Raw genomic sequence first — 18724 nt, forward strand, 5'->3', positions numbered from 1 at the left:
TCAGCATCAACAGCACTAGCTGTGAAAGGGGCCAGTGCCCTGCTGTGCTTCCACTTGCTACTGCTGCTCAACACAGTGGCCAGCTATTGTGGGTCCATTCTCAGCTAATCTCAGAGCCACTGTGGAAAACACTGAGAAAAAAAGGAGGAGTGAACCCTCCACTCTGTCCCATGACCTACCCCATTGAATCTTATACATTGCAGCTCATTTTCCCATTTGAACAGAATGTCTGTGTATTGCTTTGTGCTCTTTTTCTGTACTCACAAGAACAGCCATACTATCTAGCTCTGTATCCTGTCTTCCAACAGTGGCCAATGCCAGGTGCCCCAGAGGGAATGAACAGAACAGGTAATCATCAAGTGATCCATCCCCTGTTGCCCATTCCCAGCTTCTGGCAAACGGAGGCTAGGGACACCATATCTGCCCATCCTGGTTAGTAGCTATTGATGGACCTATCCTCCATGAACTTATCTAGTTCTTTTTTGAACCCTGTTATAGTCTTGGTCTTCACAACATCCTCTGGCAAGGAGTTCCACAGATTGACTGTGCATTGTGCGAAAAAATACTTTGTTTTGTTTTAAACCTGCTGCCCTGTTAATTTCATTTGGTGCCCCCTAGTTCTTATGTTATGAGAAGGAGCAATAACACTTCCTTATTTACTTTTTCCAAACCAGTCATGATTTTATAGACCTCTGTCATATCCCCCCTTAGTCGTCTCTTTTCCACGCTGAAAAGTCCCAGTTTTATTAATCTCTCCTCATATGGAAGCCATTCCATACCCCTAATAATTTTTGTTGCCCTTTTCTGAACCTTTTCCAATTCCAACATATCTTTTTTGAGATGGGGCAACCACATCTGCACACAGTATTCAAGATGTGGGCATACCATGGATTTATATAGAGGAAATATTATATTTTCTGTCTTCTTATCTATCCCTTTCTTAATGATTCCCAGTGTTCTGTTAGCTTTTTTGACTGCTGCTGCACATTGAGTGGATGTTTTCAAAGAACTATCCACAATGACTGTAAGATCTTTTTCTTGAGGGGTAACAGCTAATTTAGACGCCATCATTTTATATGTTTAGTTGGGATTATGTTTTCCAATATGCATTGCTTTGCATTTATCAACATTGAATTTCATCTGCTATTTTGTTGCTCAGTCACCCAGTTTTGTGAGATTCCTTTGTAACTCTTCGCAGTCTGCTTTGGACTTAACTATCATGAGTAGTCTTGTATCATCTGCAAATTTTGCCACTTCACTGTTCAGCCCTTTTTCCAGATAATTTATGAATATGTTGAACTGTACTGGTCCTAGCACAGACCCCTAGGGGACACCACTATTTACCTCTCTCCATTCTGAGAACTGACCATTTATTCCTACCCTATGTTACTGCCTCCCCCATATTATTTACAAACTTCACTCTTGCATCCTTAAATTTTCTTTGGTACTGTCATGGGGTCCACTTACCGTTGATGGTGCCTCCTCCTGGGGATTAGCTCTGTCAGGTGTCGCCTTCCTCTGGTGGTGTCCCTACCTGTTGTCCTTTCTCACTCCCAGGCCCATCTCCCTCTGGGAACCACAGCCTCCTCTTCATGACTCAGCGTTCCTTCCAGGTCACTATGTAGTTCCCCCTTGCGTGCCCCACAAAGTATTTCCAAAACAAATTTTCCCAGCCAGTCCACTGTCCTTTGCCTGGTCTGTGCCATGTGCTCAGGGGCTGTTAAGGGAACCAGGGCCTGCCTTCTACTCTGGCTTCCAGCTCAGGGGCCCTCCAGTCAACAGCTAAGGCCTGCATTGTCCTACCTTTCTGCTTTCCCCCTGAGCCTTTTCTACCTTCCTGGTTCCCCCCTGGTTTGCCAGCCTCCCAATTCCCTTCTCCAAGGGAGTTACTGCAGCCTACTTCCTACAGCCCCCTTCTGCTTTCAGGGTTTTATACTGTTCCTGTCTAGATAAGCCTCCCTATTTAATCAATTCCCTGTGCCCTGGCTCCTCCTTCAGGTGCAGCCTGGACAGTTAGGTAGGGCCAATAACCCCTTCCAGTCTTGTGTGGGGTGAACATCCCATCACAAATACTTACCTCATTTCTGCATAAATTAACAGTTCATTTCAGAATTCCTCCTTGGGTTCCAATTCTTCCTCAGAGTGGACAGGGCTCTGTGCTCATCTTTATCCTCATTGTCCTTCTCTTCTTCTGCCTCATCTAGGATGACTCCAGCCATATGTTTGTGTTCATGTGGCTGACTATCTGGGTCTTGTGCCTCAGCTGCTGCTTCTTTTGTATAGCATATGAGGTCAGCAAAGGCAGTGCTGATTGAAAACTAGCTCAGCCTATGCCTTTGCGGCTTCATGTGCTTAATCCTCTAATTTGTGTGTCTAAATTGGCTTGAGTTGGAAAATACAGTGTTGCCTATCCTTGAAGCCATGCCCACAATCCTGTCCTTTTGTGTATACTCATCCTTTTGTACAGGGGCTGTACGTGCCCAACTATCCCTTTTGCACTTATCCCTTGCTTGCATTGTGGAATAAAACGTGCCTATGGGGATTTGTGGGCGCATTTTTTTGAAAATTTAGCCCTTAACTCCTGTGTACCTCAGTTTTTCCATGTATAAGGTGGTGTATAATGATTTCTCTCCTCTCAGGGAAGTAGGGCTGCCAACCCTCCAGGATTGTCCTGGAGCCTCCAGGAATTAAATATTAATCTTTAATTAAAGATTATGTCATGATGAAACCTCCGGGAATACGTCCAACCAAAATTGGCAACCCTAAAGTGTGAGGCTTAACTATTCATTTTTACAAATTACATTGAGATTTTCACATGGAAGGTAGTATAGAAATGCTAAGAATTATAAATGAAATCACTTGTTGAAATTATCTGGTCTGTGCTATGCAGGCGGTCAGACTAAATTATCATAATGTTCCCTTCTGGCCTTCGTATGTTGAATCTATGAAAAAAATGTTAATTATTTTATATTTTATATATATATATATATATATATATATATGTGCAATCTGTACTGGCAATCCTATATTGTGGCTTTGTACTGAAGATGTGAAATATTTTCATTCCTGCACTTTGTAGTGTTATACTTTGATATTAAGAAATGCTGTGAATGATAAAAAGGAAGAGTTAATGCCCTCCTTGATGGAACAGTTATGATTTTTGTGTGATAAAGGCAGTTATGCCTTGAAAAAGGATTATGTAAAATGGGCACCTTCTTTCTCAGCAGATCTGTTCTTTTTGTGTAATCTGGATCATATTTACTTAATTTAGTGACAAAAGTAAGATTTTACTGTTTTTTCTTGTTAGGCCTTGTCTACATACAATTTTTGTATTGGTGTAATTCTGTCAATTGAGGAATACTTTTTTAGTTGTGGTTATACGGGAGCAATCCAGAGTGGATGCAGTTATATTGGTATAAATGTGCTTATACAAATGTAGCTTATTCCCCTTTACATATGGGAATAAGATGTAGTGACATAAACATATTTATACCATTATAACTGTATTGACATTTGGGAGAGGGGGAGGTATGCCACTTTATCTGTAGTTTTGTATGTAGAGAAGCCCTAAGTCATGCAAAGCCAACACAGCTAAAACTGAGTGAGCTGGATTTTATTCACTTTTGCACATGATCAGTAGAATTACTTACTAATTTCCAGTTAGTTATACCTGTAAATCCCAATTGGAAACACCAGAGTTATACAGGTGTAATTGGAAGACATAATTTGTCAGTAGATTTAATAGTAGTAATGGTGACATGCAAGATATCAATAATTCATTTGAACTCTTCCCTGGGACAAGTTTTCAGAACAGGAACTCAGAAAAGCAATTTTTTACTTGTAAAATCAGCATATTTGATACAGAAATCAATGAGGGAGAATAAACATGAATCCCCATTATGCCATTTTTTAAAGAGTCTGTTTTTACAGTAGATCTTCACGTTAGGGCACAAGGCTGGGTGTCAGGGGACTAGCCCCAACTTTAAGCACCTAGGTGTCAATTCTAGAAAGTTTCCCTATTCAGTAAAGCAATTAAGCATGTGCATTGAAGTCAGTGGCAGTTAAGCACATACTTAAAGTCAAGCAGATGCTTTAATGCTTTCCTGAATTGGGGCCACAAGTTTGAAAAATTTATTCTTTTAAATTCATAATTAGGCGTTTTAAGTTTTTAAGGCCCGGCTTGACAAAGCCCTGTTTGGGATGATTTAGTTGGTGTTGGTCCTGCTTTGAGCAGAGGATTGGACTAGATGACCTCCTGAGGTCTCTTCTAATCCTAATATTCTGTCATTCTATGATTTCCAGAGATGCTTGAGCACCTGCAGATCCACTTACTTAAATGAAGATTGAAGGTGGTCAGCAGAATTGGGCACTTAATCTCTCCTTGCCTCAATTTTCTTTGCAAAAAAGGGGGCTCATACTTAGTCAAAGGGTTGCTTCTCAGTCTAAATTCATTAATGTTTGTAGAATGTGTTATCTTCCTTCCATGAAGGCACTATATATGTATAAAATGTTTTTATTTATACCTGTTGGGAAGAAGAGAAATGCAAATTATAATACCTTTGAATGAAGCATACTTCTCAAATCAAGTAGTATAATGTTTCAGGATGCTAATACTATAAATTATCAGGATGCCAGTCTGAAATATTAGTGATCTTTTATTTCTTTTTTGCAGCTGCAAGAAAACCAAGATGAAATCGAAAATATGATGAACTCTATTTTTAAGGGCATATTTGTTCATAGATACCGGTAAGAGAATGAGCATTGTAGAGGGCCTTATTTGCTGAATTCAATAAAAATTTATGTTGATTTTTCTTGTGGTGTAACATTCTAGGTCCCACTGAAACAAAACTAAAACCATTATAATCTTTGAAGTTAAGGAAGAGAATTTAGGTGTCTCCCTTTTTACCCAAATAAATAAGATACCCAGACAACCTTAATTTGGTCCTAAGTAACACCATAGGGGAGAAAAAATGAAAAAAGTGAATCCACTGTTAAAAAGCCGTTTCAGCTAAGGTGGGACCACAAAGACTGAAATGCCATAATAATAATAAGCATATGGTTATTTCATGTTGTACGGAGCAAAAAGTTAATTGGGTGCCTTCACTGTCCATTTAAATGCCTTAATGTTTTGGATGTCTTCTAAGTTTAACCTTAACTCTAAATTTCCTGGATTTGTAATTCTTGTTTTAGCTACAATTACAAACATTATTATAGTGATTTTTGTCCTTAAATTACTGATGTGTACTCTCCATCTTAATTCCAATTTAACAATGTTTTTACTTGGGAATTTGGGGGTGGGGGGCTTTAAATAAGTTTTAGAGCCAGATAAACCAGCAGGTTCTGGCAGCTTTGTGCTAATTTGGAGCAGTGCAAATCAATTAATTTACAATGGCCAGTTAAAATTAATTTACGGCTGCTTCACATCACAGATAGTGCAAAGCAGCTGGAGCATACTGGTGAATTTGTTCCTTATTTTACAACTGATTGCTTGGCTTATTTATGTAAGATAAGATAATATTTTAACATTGTAATTAATTGTTTAAAAACATGTAAACTTGCGAAGTAAGCTTCCAGGATATGAAACTGTGGAATTCAACTGTTTTAGTCATAAAGAAACATATGTTGTTCAACTTTAAAATTTTGCAAAAAGAAAAGGAGTACTTGTGGCACCTCAGAGACTAACAAATTTATTTGAGCATAAGCTTTTGTGAGCTACAGCTCACTTCATCGGATGCATTTTGGTCATCTATGAAAGCCTTGAGACAGACTGGGCAAAAAGAGAACAGTGGGTGGGTAACAGTGGGGCTGCCTGGGGGGTGTGAACAGAAATATGTGGGGATGTTAGGAAGTTCATAGAATCATAGAATAACAGAGTTGGAAGGGACCTCTGGAGGCCATCTAGTCCAACCCCCTGCCCAGAGCTAACTAAATCATCCCAGCCAGGGCTTTGTCAAGCCTGACCTTAAAAACTTCTAAGGAAGGGGATTCCACCACCTCCCTAGGTAAAGCATTCCAGTGTTTCACCACCCTCCTAGTGAAAAAGTTTTTCCTAATATCCAACCTAAACCTCCCCCACTGCAACTTGAGACCATTACTCCTTGTCCTGTCATCTGCTATCACTGAGAATAGTCTAGATCCATCCTCTTTGCATCCACCTTTCAGGTAGTTAAAAGCAGCTATCAAATCCCCCCTCATTCTTCTCTTCCGTAGACTAAACAATCCCAGTTCCCTCAGCCTCTCCTCATAAGTCATGTGTTCCAGTCCCCTAATCATTTTTGTTGCCCTTCACTGGACCCTCTCCAATTTCTCCACATCCTTCTTGTAGTGTGGGGCCCAAAACTGGACACAGTACTCCAGATGAGGCCTCACCAATGTCGAACAGAGGGGAACGATCATGTCCCTCGATCTCCTGGCAATGCCCCTACTTATACATCCCAAAATGCCATTGGCCTTCTTGGCAACAAGGGCACACTGTTGACTCATATCCAGTTTCTCGTCCACTGTCACCCCTAGGTCCTTCTCTGCAGAACTGCTGCCTAGCCATTCGGTCCCTAGTCTGTAGCGGTGCACTGGATTCTTCCGTCCTAAGTGCAGGACTCTGCAGTTGTCCTTGTTGAACCTCATCAGATTTCTTTTGGCCCAATCCTCCAATTTGTCTAGGTCCCTCTGTATCCTATCCCTACCCTCCAGCATATCTACCACTCCTCCCAGTTTAGTGTCATCCGCAAACTTGCTCAGTGTGCAATCCACACCATCCTCCAGATCATTAATGAAGATATTGAACAAAACCGGCCCCAGGACCGACCCTTGGGGCACTCCGCTAGATACCGGCTGCCAACTAGACATGGAGCCATTGATCACTACCCATTGAGCCTGACAATCTAGCCAACTTTCTACCCATCTTCTAGTTTATCCATCCAGCCCATACTTCTTTAACTTGCTGACAAGAATACTGTGGGAGACCGTGTCAAAAGCTTTGGTAAAGTCGAGGAATAACATGTCCACTGCTTTCCCTTCATCCACAGAACCAGTTATCTCATCATAGAAGGCAATTAGATTAGTCAGGCATGACTTTTCCTTGGTGAATCCATGCTGACTGTTCCTGATCACTTTCCTCTCCTCTAAGTGCTTCAGAATTGATTCCTTGAGGACATGCTCCATGATTTTTCCGGGGACTGAGGTGAGGCTGACCGGCCTGTAGTTCCCAGGATCCTCCTTCTTCCCTTTTTTAAAGATGGGCACTACATTAGCCTTATTCCAATCTTCCGGGACTTCCCCCGATCGCCATGAGTTTTCAAAGATAATGGCCAATGGCTCTGCAATCACATCCTCCAATTCCTTTAGCACTCTCGGATGCAACGCATCCGGCCCCCTGGACTTGTGCAAGTCCAGTTTTTCTAAATAGTCCCGAACCACTTCTTCCTTCACAGAGGGCTGGCCACCTCCTCCCCATGCTGTGCTGCCCAGTGCAGTAGTCTGGGAGCTGACCTTGTTCGTGAAGACAGAGGCAAAAAAAGCATTGAGTACGTTAGCTTTTTCCACATCCTCTGTCACTAGGTTGCCTCCCTCATTCAGTAAGGGGCCCACACTTTCCTTGACTTTCTTCTTATTGCCAACATACCTGAAGAAACCCTTCTTGTTACTCTTAACATCCCTCGCTAGCTGCAACTCCAGGTGTGATTTAGCCTTCCTGATTCCATTCCTACATGCCCGAGCAATATTTATATACTCATCCCTGGTCATTTGTCCAATCTTCCACTTCTTGTAAGCCTCTTTTTTGTGTTTAAGATCAGCAAGGATTTCACTGTTAAGCCAAGTTGGTCGCCTGCCATATTTACTATTCTTTCTACACATCGGGATGGTTTGTCCCTGTAACCTCAATAAGGATTCTTTAAAATACAGCGAGCTTTCCTGGACTCCTTTCCCCCTCATGTTATTCTCCCAGGGGATCTTGCCCATCAGTTCCCTGAGGGAGTCAAAGTCTGCTTTTCTGAAGTCCAGGGTCCGTATTCTGCTGCTTTCCTTTCTTCCTTGTGTCAGGATCCTGAACTCGACCATCTCATGGTCACTGCCTCCCAGGTTCCCATCCACTTTTGCTTCCTCTACTAATTCTTCCCAGTTTGTGAGCAGCAGGTCAAAAAGAGCTCCGCCCCTAGTTGGTTCCTCCAGCACTTGCACCAGGAAATTGTCTCCTACAGTTTCCAAAAACTTCCTGGATTGTCTGTGCACGGCTGTATTGCTCTCCCAGCAGATATCAGGATGATTGTAGTTGCCCATGAGAACCAGGGCATGCGATCTAGTAGCTTCTGCGACTTGCCGGAAGAAAGCCTCGTCCACGGCATCCCCCTGGTCCGGTGATCTATAGCAGACTCCCACCACGACATCACCCTTGTTGCTCAGGCTTCTAAACTTAATCCAGGTTTCAGAGTAACAGCCGTGTTAGTCTGTATTCGCAAAAAGAAAAGGAGTACTTGTGGCACCTTAGAGACTAACCAATTTATTTGAGCATGAGCTTTCGTGAGCTACAGCTCACTTCATCGGATGCATACTGTGGAAACTGCAGAAGACATTATATACACAGAGACCATGAAACAGTACCTCCTCCCACCCCACTCTCCTGCTGGTAATAGCTTATCTAAAGTGATCATCAAGTTGGGCCATTTCCAGCACAAATCCAGGTTTTCTCACCCTCCGCGCCCCCCCCCCCCCCCCCCCAAACTCACTCTCTTGCTGGTAATAGCCCATCCAAAGTGACCACTCTCTTCACAATGTGTATGATAATCAAGGTGGGCCATTTCCTGCACAAATCCAGGTTCTCTCACCCCCCTCCAAAAACCACACACACAAACTCACTCTCCTGCTGGTAATAGCCTATCCAAAGTGACCACTCTCCTTACAATGTGCATGAAAATCAAGGTGGGCCATTTCTAGCACAAATACAGGTTTTCTCATCCCCCCCCCCTTTTTTTCAAAAAAACACACACACACAAACTCACTCTCCTGCTGGTAATAGCTTATCCAAAGTGACCACGCTCCCTACAATGTGCATGATAATCAAGGTGGGCCATTTCCAGCACAAATCCAGGTTTTCTCACCCCCCCCCCCCCCCCCCATACACACACAAACTCACTCTCCTGCTGGCAATAGCTCATCCAAACTGACCACTCTCCCCACAATGTGCATGACAATCAGGGTGGGCCATTTCCAGCATAAATCCAAGTTTAACCAGAACGTCTGGGGGAGGGGGGGGGTAGGAAAAAACAAGGGGAAATAGGCTACCTTGCATAATGACTTAGCCACTCCCAGTCTCTATTTAAGCCTAAATTAATAGTATCCAATTTGCAAATGAATTCCAATTCAGCAGTTTCTCGCTGGAGTCTGGATTTGAAGTTTTTTTGTTGTAAGATAGCGACCTTCATGTCTGTAATTGCGTGACCAGAGAGATTGAAGTGTTCTCCGACTGGTTTATGGATGTTATAATTCTTGACATCTGATTTGTGTCCATTTATTCTTTTACGTAGAGACTGTCCAGTTTGACCAATGTACATGGCAGAGGGGCATTGCTGGCACATGATGGCATATATCACACTGGTGGATGTGCAGGTGAATGAGCCTCTGATAGTGTGGCTGATGTTATTAGGCCCTGTGATGGTGTCCCGTGAATAGATATGTGGGCACAGTTGGCAACGGGCTTTGTTGCAAGGATAGGTTCCTGGGTTAGTGGTTCTGTTGTGTGGTATGTGGTTGTTGGTGAGAGAGACTCTCAGGTTTTTCTGCAGTTTCATACTTGAGCTCTGAGCAGTCATACTGCTCCCTTACATACAGTGCAACTCCCCCACCTTTTCTGGCCTCCCTGTCCTTCCTGAACAGTTTATACCCATCCATGACAGTACTCCAGTCATGCGAGTTATCCCACCAAGTCTCCGTTATTCCAATCACATCATAATTCCCTGACTTTGCCAGGACCTCCAGTTCTCCCTGCTTGTTTCCCAGGCTTTGTGCAAGTTGGTTGGAGATGACAAGGGGAAGGGGAATCCGAGGTTTCTGCATGGGTAAGGTGGACAGAGGAATTTAGTGGTAATGTTAGATTAGAGGTAGAAGACCAGACATGTGCATGGGTCTTATGGAGGCCTGTTATGTGCAGAGGGGCCTGGGTTAGGAAGAGCAATGCTGTGAACTAGGCAGATGTCGGAGGTAGGCTCTCAGGCCTTTGCTGTCAAGGCATGGTGCTTGAAAGGCTGCCCATGGCAATGTTGCCTCAGCTTGACTGTAGGAAGCTAAGGCAGGAACGTAGGGGGAGCCTTTAAAAGACAGAGGGACTGCGACTCAGGGTCTGGGATCTCCCCACCTCTTTGAATAGCACTGATTTCCCTAATACAGCCCTCTTCTCTACAAACAACCCTTTTGCCCCTAGGCTTTATGCACAACCTTGCTTCTTTTTGCCCCACACATCTACATTCTGTCCCCGTCTCCCACATAGCCTCATTTACTATCTGCTTGGTTCTTTCAACACTAGAAAGCAGCACTATGAAAAACAGGAGAGTTGCCAAGTGCTTGGAGGGCAAGGATGTGTGAATGAAGATGTGAAGGGGCACAAGGGAAAGGACAGCAGGTCTCTGATATGTTGCGAAGTAGAGAAGAGGATGTCCAGGGTCGTGGGTTAAGTGGGGATATGAGCATGATACTGCATTCAAAGGATTTGAGGTGGGTTTTTTTGCATTTGTGTTGTGATGGAAATAGGGTGGCTATCCTGCTTCCATACTTACCTCTCAGGGTCTGGGATTGTGATTTGTCAAGTAGTCTACAGTGAAAGAGATGAGCTGGCACTGGGTCTGTGGCATTGTGTAGCCAGGTTTGATGGTGCAGACTAGAACATGGATCTCTTATTGGTAACCAGATTATGAACGTCAGAATTCCTCTGCCCACTGACATTGAACTGCATAAGCTGAAGCTCTTGAGCTTGATTGTGCTCTGATGCCTCATTGTAAAGACATTAGAGTTATACCATTGAAGTGGGCATAACCCTAACCCTAAAACTGGTCTGAGAGCAGAATCAGACTGTGTTGGTATGTGCCTTTGCATTAGCTCTAAATGAGAACTCCAGATCCATCTAAGTAGGAACGCAAGCTGACGTGTAATGGATTTATTAAGTGTTGGTCTACTGCTGGACCAGATGCCTTGGATGAGAGAGATTTGCTTGACACTCCCTAGCATTATGTTGGTGTCATGATGCGGGAGGAGTCAGAGGTTGCAAATCATCTTCTTTTAGTGCAGAAAGGGGTCACAGAGGTATTTTAGGTTTTGAATTACATAACTAACATGAAGATGGGGGATCGTGGTCTTATCACCAAACAGAGGGAGGAAAAAGCTCTTCTCTCTGCTAGTAGCAGTTTTGAGGGATTTTGCAGCCCTCACCCCCACCCACACATTGTGGTGGTATAGCCTGTAAAAAAACAAAAAAATTCCATACTCCATTGGATGGAAGATTAACACTTAAAGCTGACTTACTGGCCCATTCTCCCACTGGCGATGGTGGTGGGAAATAACTGTAGCTGCCGTTGCTGCTAAGGGATAGCGGAGAGGAGTAGATAGTTTTTCAAAGACTCTCCTGTCAATCCAAGCATCTTCTCATGCTGCTGCCAGCAATGAAAACCCTTGTTTCTGTCAGTGTTGTTTTGGGAAGGAGAAACCTGATGGATGACTTCTTGTCTGCGGACAAGGGGCATATGCCAGTATTTACACAGCTGGCTCTATGAGATGTTTGCCGCCACTGATCATGGGATTGTGCTGTCTCACTATATAGATTTAGCAGAGGTTATGGGAATGTGTTGAGAGGGTGATAATAGGCTGCTCCTGTGCCTGTCTGCAAAACCCTTACCTGTGAAGTTAATCAGGGATCCATCCTCTCTCCAGTTTCTTCAATTTGTATGGAGCCATTTGGAGAGATAGTGAGATGACACAGACTGAAATGCCAGCAGTATGTGGACAACATAATGCATTACATCTAATTCCAGCTGCCCCAGCTCTGCTGGTGCCCAAGGAACATACAAACTTGAATGAAGGGTAGCTGACTGAAGCCAAACCCAGGCAAAAAGAAAGTGATGTTGGTGAGGAGAGGGAAGCACTTCAAAGAACTCTCCACCCCTATAATGGCCTTAAAGCTTTCTTCCCTCAGATGATCAAGATGGTCTGTAGACTTGGGGTCCTTTTAGTCTCCTCCCTCCATGTACAGGTAGTTATGATTGCAAAAAAATGCCTTTTCTATGGACAGTTAGCTAGGACATTCTTCCCCGTCCTGATGGATTCATACTTGGTCACAGTAATCTATGCATTGGTGACTTCCAGGTTTAATTAGGAATTAAACTTTTGACCTTAGAAAGGTTCAGCTGGTTTGGAATACAGCCTGCCTGTGTAGCAACACAGGGTGTTGTCTATTATTCTAGTCCTTTACACTGGCTTCTCTTTTAATATTAAGTGAAATGGAAGATTTCAGTACTGATAACTTATTGGAAAAGGTACAGAGAAAAGCAACAAAAATGATTAAGGGTATGGGACGATTCCATCTGAGTAGAGAGTAAAAAGACTGGAACTTTTCAACTTAGAAAAGAGAAAACTAAGAGGGGATATGATAGAGGTCTATGAAATCATGAACGGTTTGGAGATAGTGAATAAGGAAGTGTTATTTACTAGGTTCAAGGAATTCAGGAAATCACAGAGGCTGTTTGTCTTTTATGGTACTGAGAGTAAAAGACAGGCAATTACATCATAGTGCCTAAGTGAGTTAGGCTTTGTACAGAGGAATGTTACAAAGAAACTAGGGCTGTCGATAAATCACAGTTAACTCACGTGATTAACTAAAAAAAATTAATCGGATAAAAAATAATCACGATTAATCACAGTTTTTATTGCACTGTTAAATAATAGAATACCAATTGAAATTTATTAAAGGGGAGAGAAAAGAATAGCAAAGAGAGAAAGTGCAGCTTCTGTCTCTGATGTTGATTTTCACTTGCATCCTCATTGCTGAAAAAAACAGATGCAGCACATGGTCTAATCAACCACTCTGAGACCTTGCAAACTTTACCAGCATTGAAGTGTTTAGGATATTGTTTTTAGTTGCCTTTTTGGTCACGACTCATACCAGTGTTACAGAATATGCAGTCTTCAATGGGTGAGCCAGACTCTCATTAGACAAAAGAAAAAGGAGAGGGATATAAGAGAATAAATAAGTGGGGAAGGAAAAGAACACACAAAGGTGTTTCAAAGGGGGGAGGGATAGCTCGGTGGTTTGAGCACTGGCCTGCTAAACCCAGGGTTGTGAGCTCAATCCTTGAGGGGGCCACTTAGGGATCTGGGGCAAAAATTGGGGATTGGTCTTGCTTTGAGCAGGGGGTTGGACTAGATGACCTCCAGAGGTCCCTTCCAACCCTGATATTCTATGATTCTAATGTGTCACACTCACACACACACAAAGTCTCACATCTCTTGTGGTATTCAGGATTTAGCCAAAGCTGGTGGAGATGGCAATGTCATCTGGCTCCATCTCTCTGGCCAGGTCTGGTCAGGGCATCTTTCAGGATTATGATGAAGGAGATCTGGATTCCCAGGAGACTGTTGGTGTGGCAACCATTATGGTGAAGCTTACTCCTTTCTCTTCTCTTGCCTTTCCATCAGCCAGCATCGTGTTAACCTCCATCTGTTCATCTATATTAATTTTGTTTAAGGGAATGGTAGGCAGAATGGTCCATCCTCTCATTATTTTGTCCTCCAATAAAACCACTTTTCAACATACCAATTTTGGTTCATTAATTTTTGGTCTCACACTGTTCTTGTTTACCAGATATAACCTTTACGCAGTCCTTGAATTATATCTGTCGGCCTTTTTGTTTGTACTAATACAGTCTTTCTCTCTCCCTTTTGGAACTTTTCCCATCATTGTTTATTATTATAGGCTATTCTGGCACTTTAAGAATGTTCACACACTTTTTATAGTTGAGCTTACAATTAGGGTAAGTTTTTAGACCCAGTTATCACAGCAGATGGGACCCTTAGAACCACCCAAGACCAGTAGGTTGGGCTGCAACCTGGGTGTTCACATCCACAACTTCCCTGACTGCAATGAAGATCTCTGGTCCTCTCTCATGTGATCAGTTTGTATGCAGTCCTGTGGCCTGCCCCTGCATCGGCTCCTTTGGTCTCTCTGCAGGCAATGAATCATAGGACTGGGTCAAACCTGGTGGCTTTGCAACCTTCAGCTTCTCTCCCCACCTTGGAGTCATCCAGCACCTCCAGTTCCTCACGTTCATCTCAGGAATGAAGATCTGAGCAGGGTTCTCTGGCTGAAAAAAACTAGGTTGATTCCTCCTCATTGCTTCCAAGCTTTCAGGCTCCTCTTCACAAAAGGAGCCTGAACACTCATAGAAGTATCCAGACAAAAAAAGAGTCAAGCAACCAGATAGATCTTTGTAGATCACATTTTGGAAACATGGAGTAGACGAAGTCAAGACATTAAGATCGACAGCTACTTATGGAACTTTGAAATAATGGAAGAAAAGAGATGGAGTAATTGAGGAGTGGAGTAGAGTGAAAATCTCTCTTTAGGATGGCAAAAACAGCATACTTAAATACAGAGGGGATGGGATGAAACTGTTAAGTTGGTGTGTTTGAGGATGATAAGTTTAGAGACATCAGAGTTGAACACAAAGATAAAAGAGGAGAAAATCAGAGTATGGATATGGTGGAGAAAGTAAAAACAGACCCATAAATATTGTGGTATTATAAGGTGCTAGTAAATTGTCACTAGACTAATGGGGATGAAGGGAAAATTGTATTTGACTAGAATCTTGTTAAAGAGTATTATTTTTTTTCTTTTTCTCTAGTGATGCTATTGCTGAGATTAGAGCTGTTTGTATTGAGGAAATTGGAGTGTGGATGAAAATGTACAGTGATGCCTTCCTGAATGATAGTTATTTAAAATATGTCGGTTGGACACTACATGACAGGGTAAGTAATATTTTCCAGAGTATGACACCAGGAAAAGTGAATGTTTCCTTTTCTTGTTCAATATATCACCTTTTGATTTTTCTTCCTTTCATTTATTTCTTGACTGATATATTTCTGTAGTCGTCATCTTTTGTGTAGCTTAAAACCAGCAATGTTAGATGTCCAGGTCTAGGCTGGTAATCCAGTTGATTGCTTCAGGTGACATGGAATGGATGACAGAGAAACTACTAAAATATGATTGTTTGGGACATTGGCTGACATGATGTCGCATAGTTTGAAGTTCATTTCCATACTCACAAATAGGTTTGGATCTTAGTTTCCATTTATGGAGGCGGTTAGGTGCCTCTGATTTTCACGGGGGAAAAACCCTGAGTCTTTGAGCTCTTGCACTGCAAGCCAAAAAGGTTTTCTGGATTTAAGTCAGAGTCTTCAGATATTATTTAGGTCTTCCTGTATTGGGAGATCCTTGTTCCCTCAAATATGATGGGATCCCTGCAGGATTCCTCTGTTGCAACAAATTTGGGGTGAGTGCATGTACACCAGTACAGGAAGCTACGGTTGTGGCTTTGATCTGTACTATGCCTGTAATGATATGCATGACTGTGTTAAGTTGAGAGTTGACAAGTGATGTGTGGGAGCTATGTGCCCAGATGGGTGAGCAGTATTCTGCAGTATAGTTGACAAGGGCCACTGCAGAGGTCCGTAGAATTTTTTGCATCAGCTCCCCACGTCATTCCTGCCCATTTTTGGATAAGATTTATACGCATCTTTATTTTATCATGGATATTTTTCAGGTACTAGTGATTTTTGAGATTTTGGTCTATGGTTACACCAAAATATTTTGGGATAGGATCGTATCTTACCTACTGGCCACAGAAGTCCAAGTACAATTCTGGTCTACCTGTTTGATTGTTTAGATTAAATGCTGATACAACTATTTTAGTGGGGTTTGGTTTTAGTCAGAGCAATGTCATCAGCACAGACAAATTTCTGTGATGATGTTTGAGGAAGGTTGCTCGTATAGATATTAAACAGAATTGGTGATAGGGCTGATCCTTGTGGTAGACTATCATTGACAGTGCATGGCCTGCTGACCTGGTCACCAAGGAAAACATGAAATCTATGATTGGTCAGAACTTCTCAGAAGAATTTTATCATTGCATTGCATGGAATAATTTTGCTGGCTTTTAGAAGGAGGCAATAATATCCCTCATACCATATTGTATGCCTCAAATAAGTCTAAGAAAGCTGCCTCAGTTGTGAGTTTTCACTGGAATTCCACCTTTGTGTGGTGTTAAGGCTAATACTTGGTTAGTACAGCTGCAGCCTGGTTATATACCTGCTTGTTTGGTTGGTAGCATTGCTTTTAAAGGCAGTATGATCCTTGCCAGTAATATTCTCTCCATAAGCTTGTATGACATGTAGAGGAGTGAGATAGGCTGGTACTATAAAGGATTACCGGTTAGCTTCCCAGGTTTGGCAGCCTCGCACCGGATTCTCAGGACAAACACTGAGGAATGGATATTGGAGAACAGTATTGCCAGCCATTTTTTGTACTTAGCTCTGAGATTTTTAACACATTCTGGCAAAACACCATCAGGTCCTGCAGCATTCCCAGCTTTCATGAGTGAAAAGGTCTTATTGACCTCCTCAACAGTGAAGGGCAGTGGTAGCAGGGCGGAGGCAAGTAGTAAGATGACTATTTGCCAGAGTATTCTGCGCACATTGCGCTCAATAAACCTGTCCTGTGGTGCTTTTTATGTGCATAAGAAGTATTCCTGCAGTCACATCAGCTGAGACTTTAGTATTTCACTGTTTTACTGGCTTTGCAGGCCCATGCTGGTGCAATAATATCCAAGCTTAGCAACTGGAGTGAGTAAAGTACAGAGCTTCAACCATTTCAGTCCATCCTTGGCGGTGCACTAACTTCAGTGACTCTAGTAAGGATGTTGAATATTTACATAATCAAACACTTGGCACTCCTTTCTGTTTTCTTCATTCCACAATAAGGTATATCCTTTTCAGTGGCCATAAGGGATGTTTTTTCTTATACCTATTTAGATGATTTGGTTGAAACAATCAAAATTTTCAGGTGTTGTTGGAATCACATAGATGGTAGATTCAGTTGTCACAGTGAATCCTGGACAGTTTGCCTTTTGCAACTCCCATTGCAATTTAGGCAATGACATGATTACTGGGAGTCCAGTCCCAATATGGATTATCACCAGTCGATGCTGACTGCATGGAAAGTTGCCAAGAATATTTTTGGAGGGATTCTGACAGATTCTGAACTAGTCTTTGGTGAGGAAACCTAGATCTAGGTTTCAGTGGGTTCCAATGGGAAGAATGAGAAGTGTCTCTCTCTGTCTTTCACACTGAAAAGGAGCTAGACGTCTTCATTTGATGACCATTCCAGAAGTGCCTTGCCTGCAGTATCATAACTAAGATAGCCCCACATTGCGTGGTGGCTATTGAAATCACCAACATATATAACCAGGTGATAGGCTGTAGGTAATGGGGGAGAAAGCTCGTCAACATTCTGTGATTTATACACATTAACTACTGTTATATTGTTGATTCTTATTGAGATGATAAAGATTCCAGAGTTGCTCCTGGCATCTGTTTTGTCATAATCCTTAATGTCCTTCTTGCGTATATAGCAAGACCAAGTTTTGGGTGATAGGAGAGGTGACGAGATTGTAGCTGGCAATATGACAGCGTGATTCTTGGATGTCATCTTTGATATGGGTTTCTTGCAGAGTAATGTCTTTGGCTATGTCTATACTACGGACCTTATATTAGCACAGCTGTACCGCTGCAGCTGCACTGCTGTAAAGTCTCCTGTGTAGCTGCTCTATGCCGGTGGGAGAAAGAACTCCTGCCAGCATAATTCAGTCACCCCCACTGAGCGTCGGTAGGTATGTTGGCAGGAGACACTCTCCCGCCGACATAGCACTGTCCACACTAGCGCTTTTGTCAGTGAAACTTTTATCAGTTGGGGTGGTTTTTTTTTCATACCCTTGACTGACAAAATTGCTAGTGCTGACATAGCCTTTGATCATGCATTGCATACATAATGCAAGCTAGGTAGTTGCTATTAGATTAGGATGCACCTTCAACATTCAACTGGCAAATTTGAAAGGCTGAGGCTTATGATTCTCTTAGAGTGGCTCTGGAAGGAGTCACTTTTTGCAGGATAACTATTTCCTTTGATCAATCCAGGGTTTTGCTGAGTGACATTTGGATGCTGATTTGATAATCTTGGTTATATCTAAGTATGTGACAGGGCAAACCATGAGAAGGTTGTCATCACCTGCACATATCAGTAGTTGAATTAAATAACCGCGTGCTAGCTGATGTCTGAATTTTTTGATGAGTTTTGTCTTCACTAGAGTGTTTATCAGCTGTTCCCTTCCATATTGCTTTTCCTCTGGTCATGGGAAAGGGGACTGGTCTTCCAGGGATACCTCTGAGAATACTTGCTATCTGGAATGGTATGGAAGGAGAGACTTAAATAGTGTTTTGACTTTATTACATGCTGCATTAGTCTTTCAGTCAGCTGGCAATTGAGAGGAATAACCTGGGCCTCCAAGTCATCTTTACTGAACAGGAGGAGACAGTGATCTCTGGTATCCTCCAATCTAGAGAGAGGAAAAGCAAAGCTTCCTATACATCCTGGGAATAGACCATTTACTGGAAGCCAAGAAGAAAGCAGCTAAAG

The 18724-nt window shown here is 42.5% G+C and overlaps 1 protein-coding gene across 4 annotated transcripts in view; it reads left to right on the top strand.

The window, feature by feature from the left end:
- The window catches only part of STAG1 (stromal antigen 1), a 365202-nt gene that overhangs the window by 163573 nt on the left and 182905 nt on the right, over positions 1-18724 (top strand). For all 4 annotated transcript variants that reach the window (XM_037909148.2, XM_037909146.2, XM_043521994.1 and 1 more), the window contains 2 exons: positions 4673-4746; positions 14880-15003. In XM_037909148.2, the coding sequence (XP_037765076.1) occupies positions 4673-4746; positions 14880-15003 (198 nt within the window). The remainder of the gene's footprint in view (positions 1-4672; positions 4747-14879; positions 15004-18724) is intronic.

Source organism: Chelonia mydas, chromosome 9 (assembly GCF_015237465.2).
Source record: "Chelonia mydas isolate rCheMyd1 chromosome 9, rCheMyd1.pri.v2, whole genome shotgun sequence".
Taxonomy (NCBI): Eukaryota; Metazoa; Chordata; order Testudines; family Cheloniidae; genus Chelonia; species Chelonia mydas.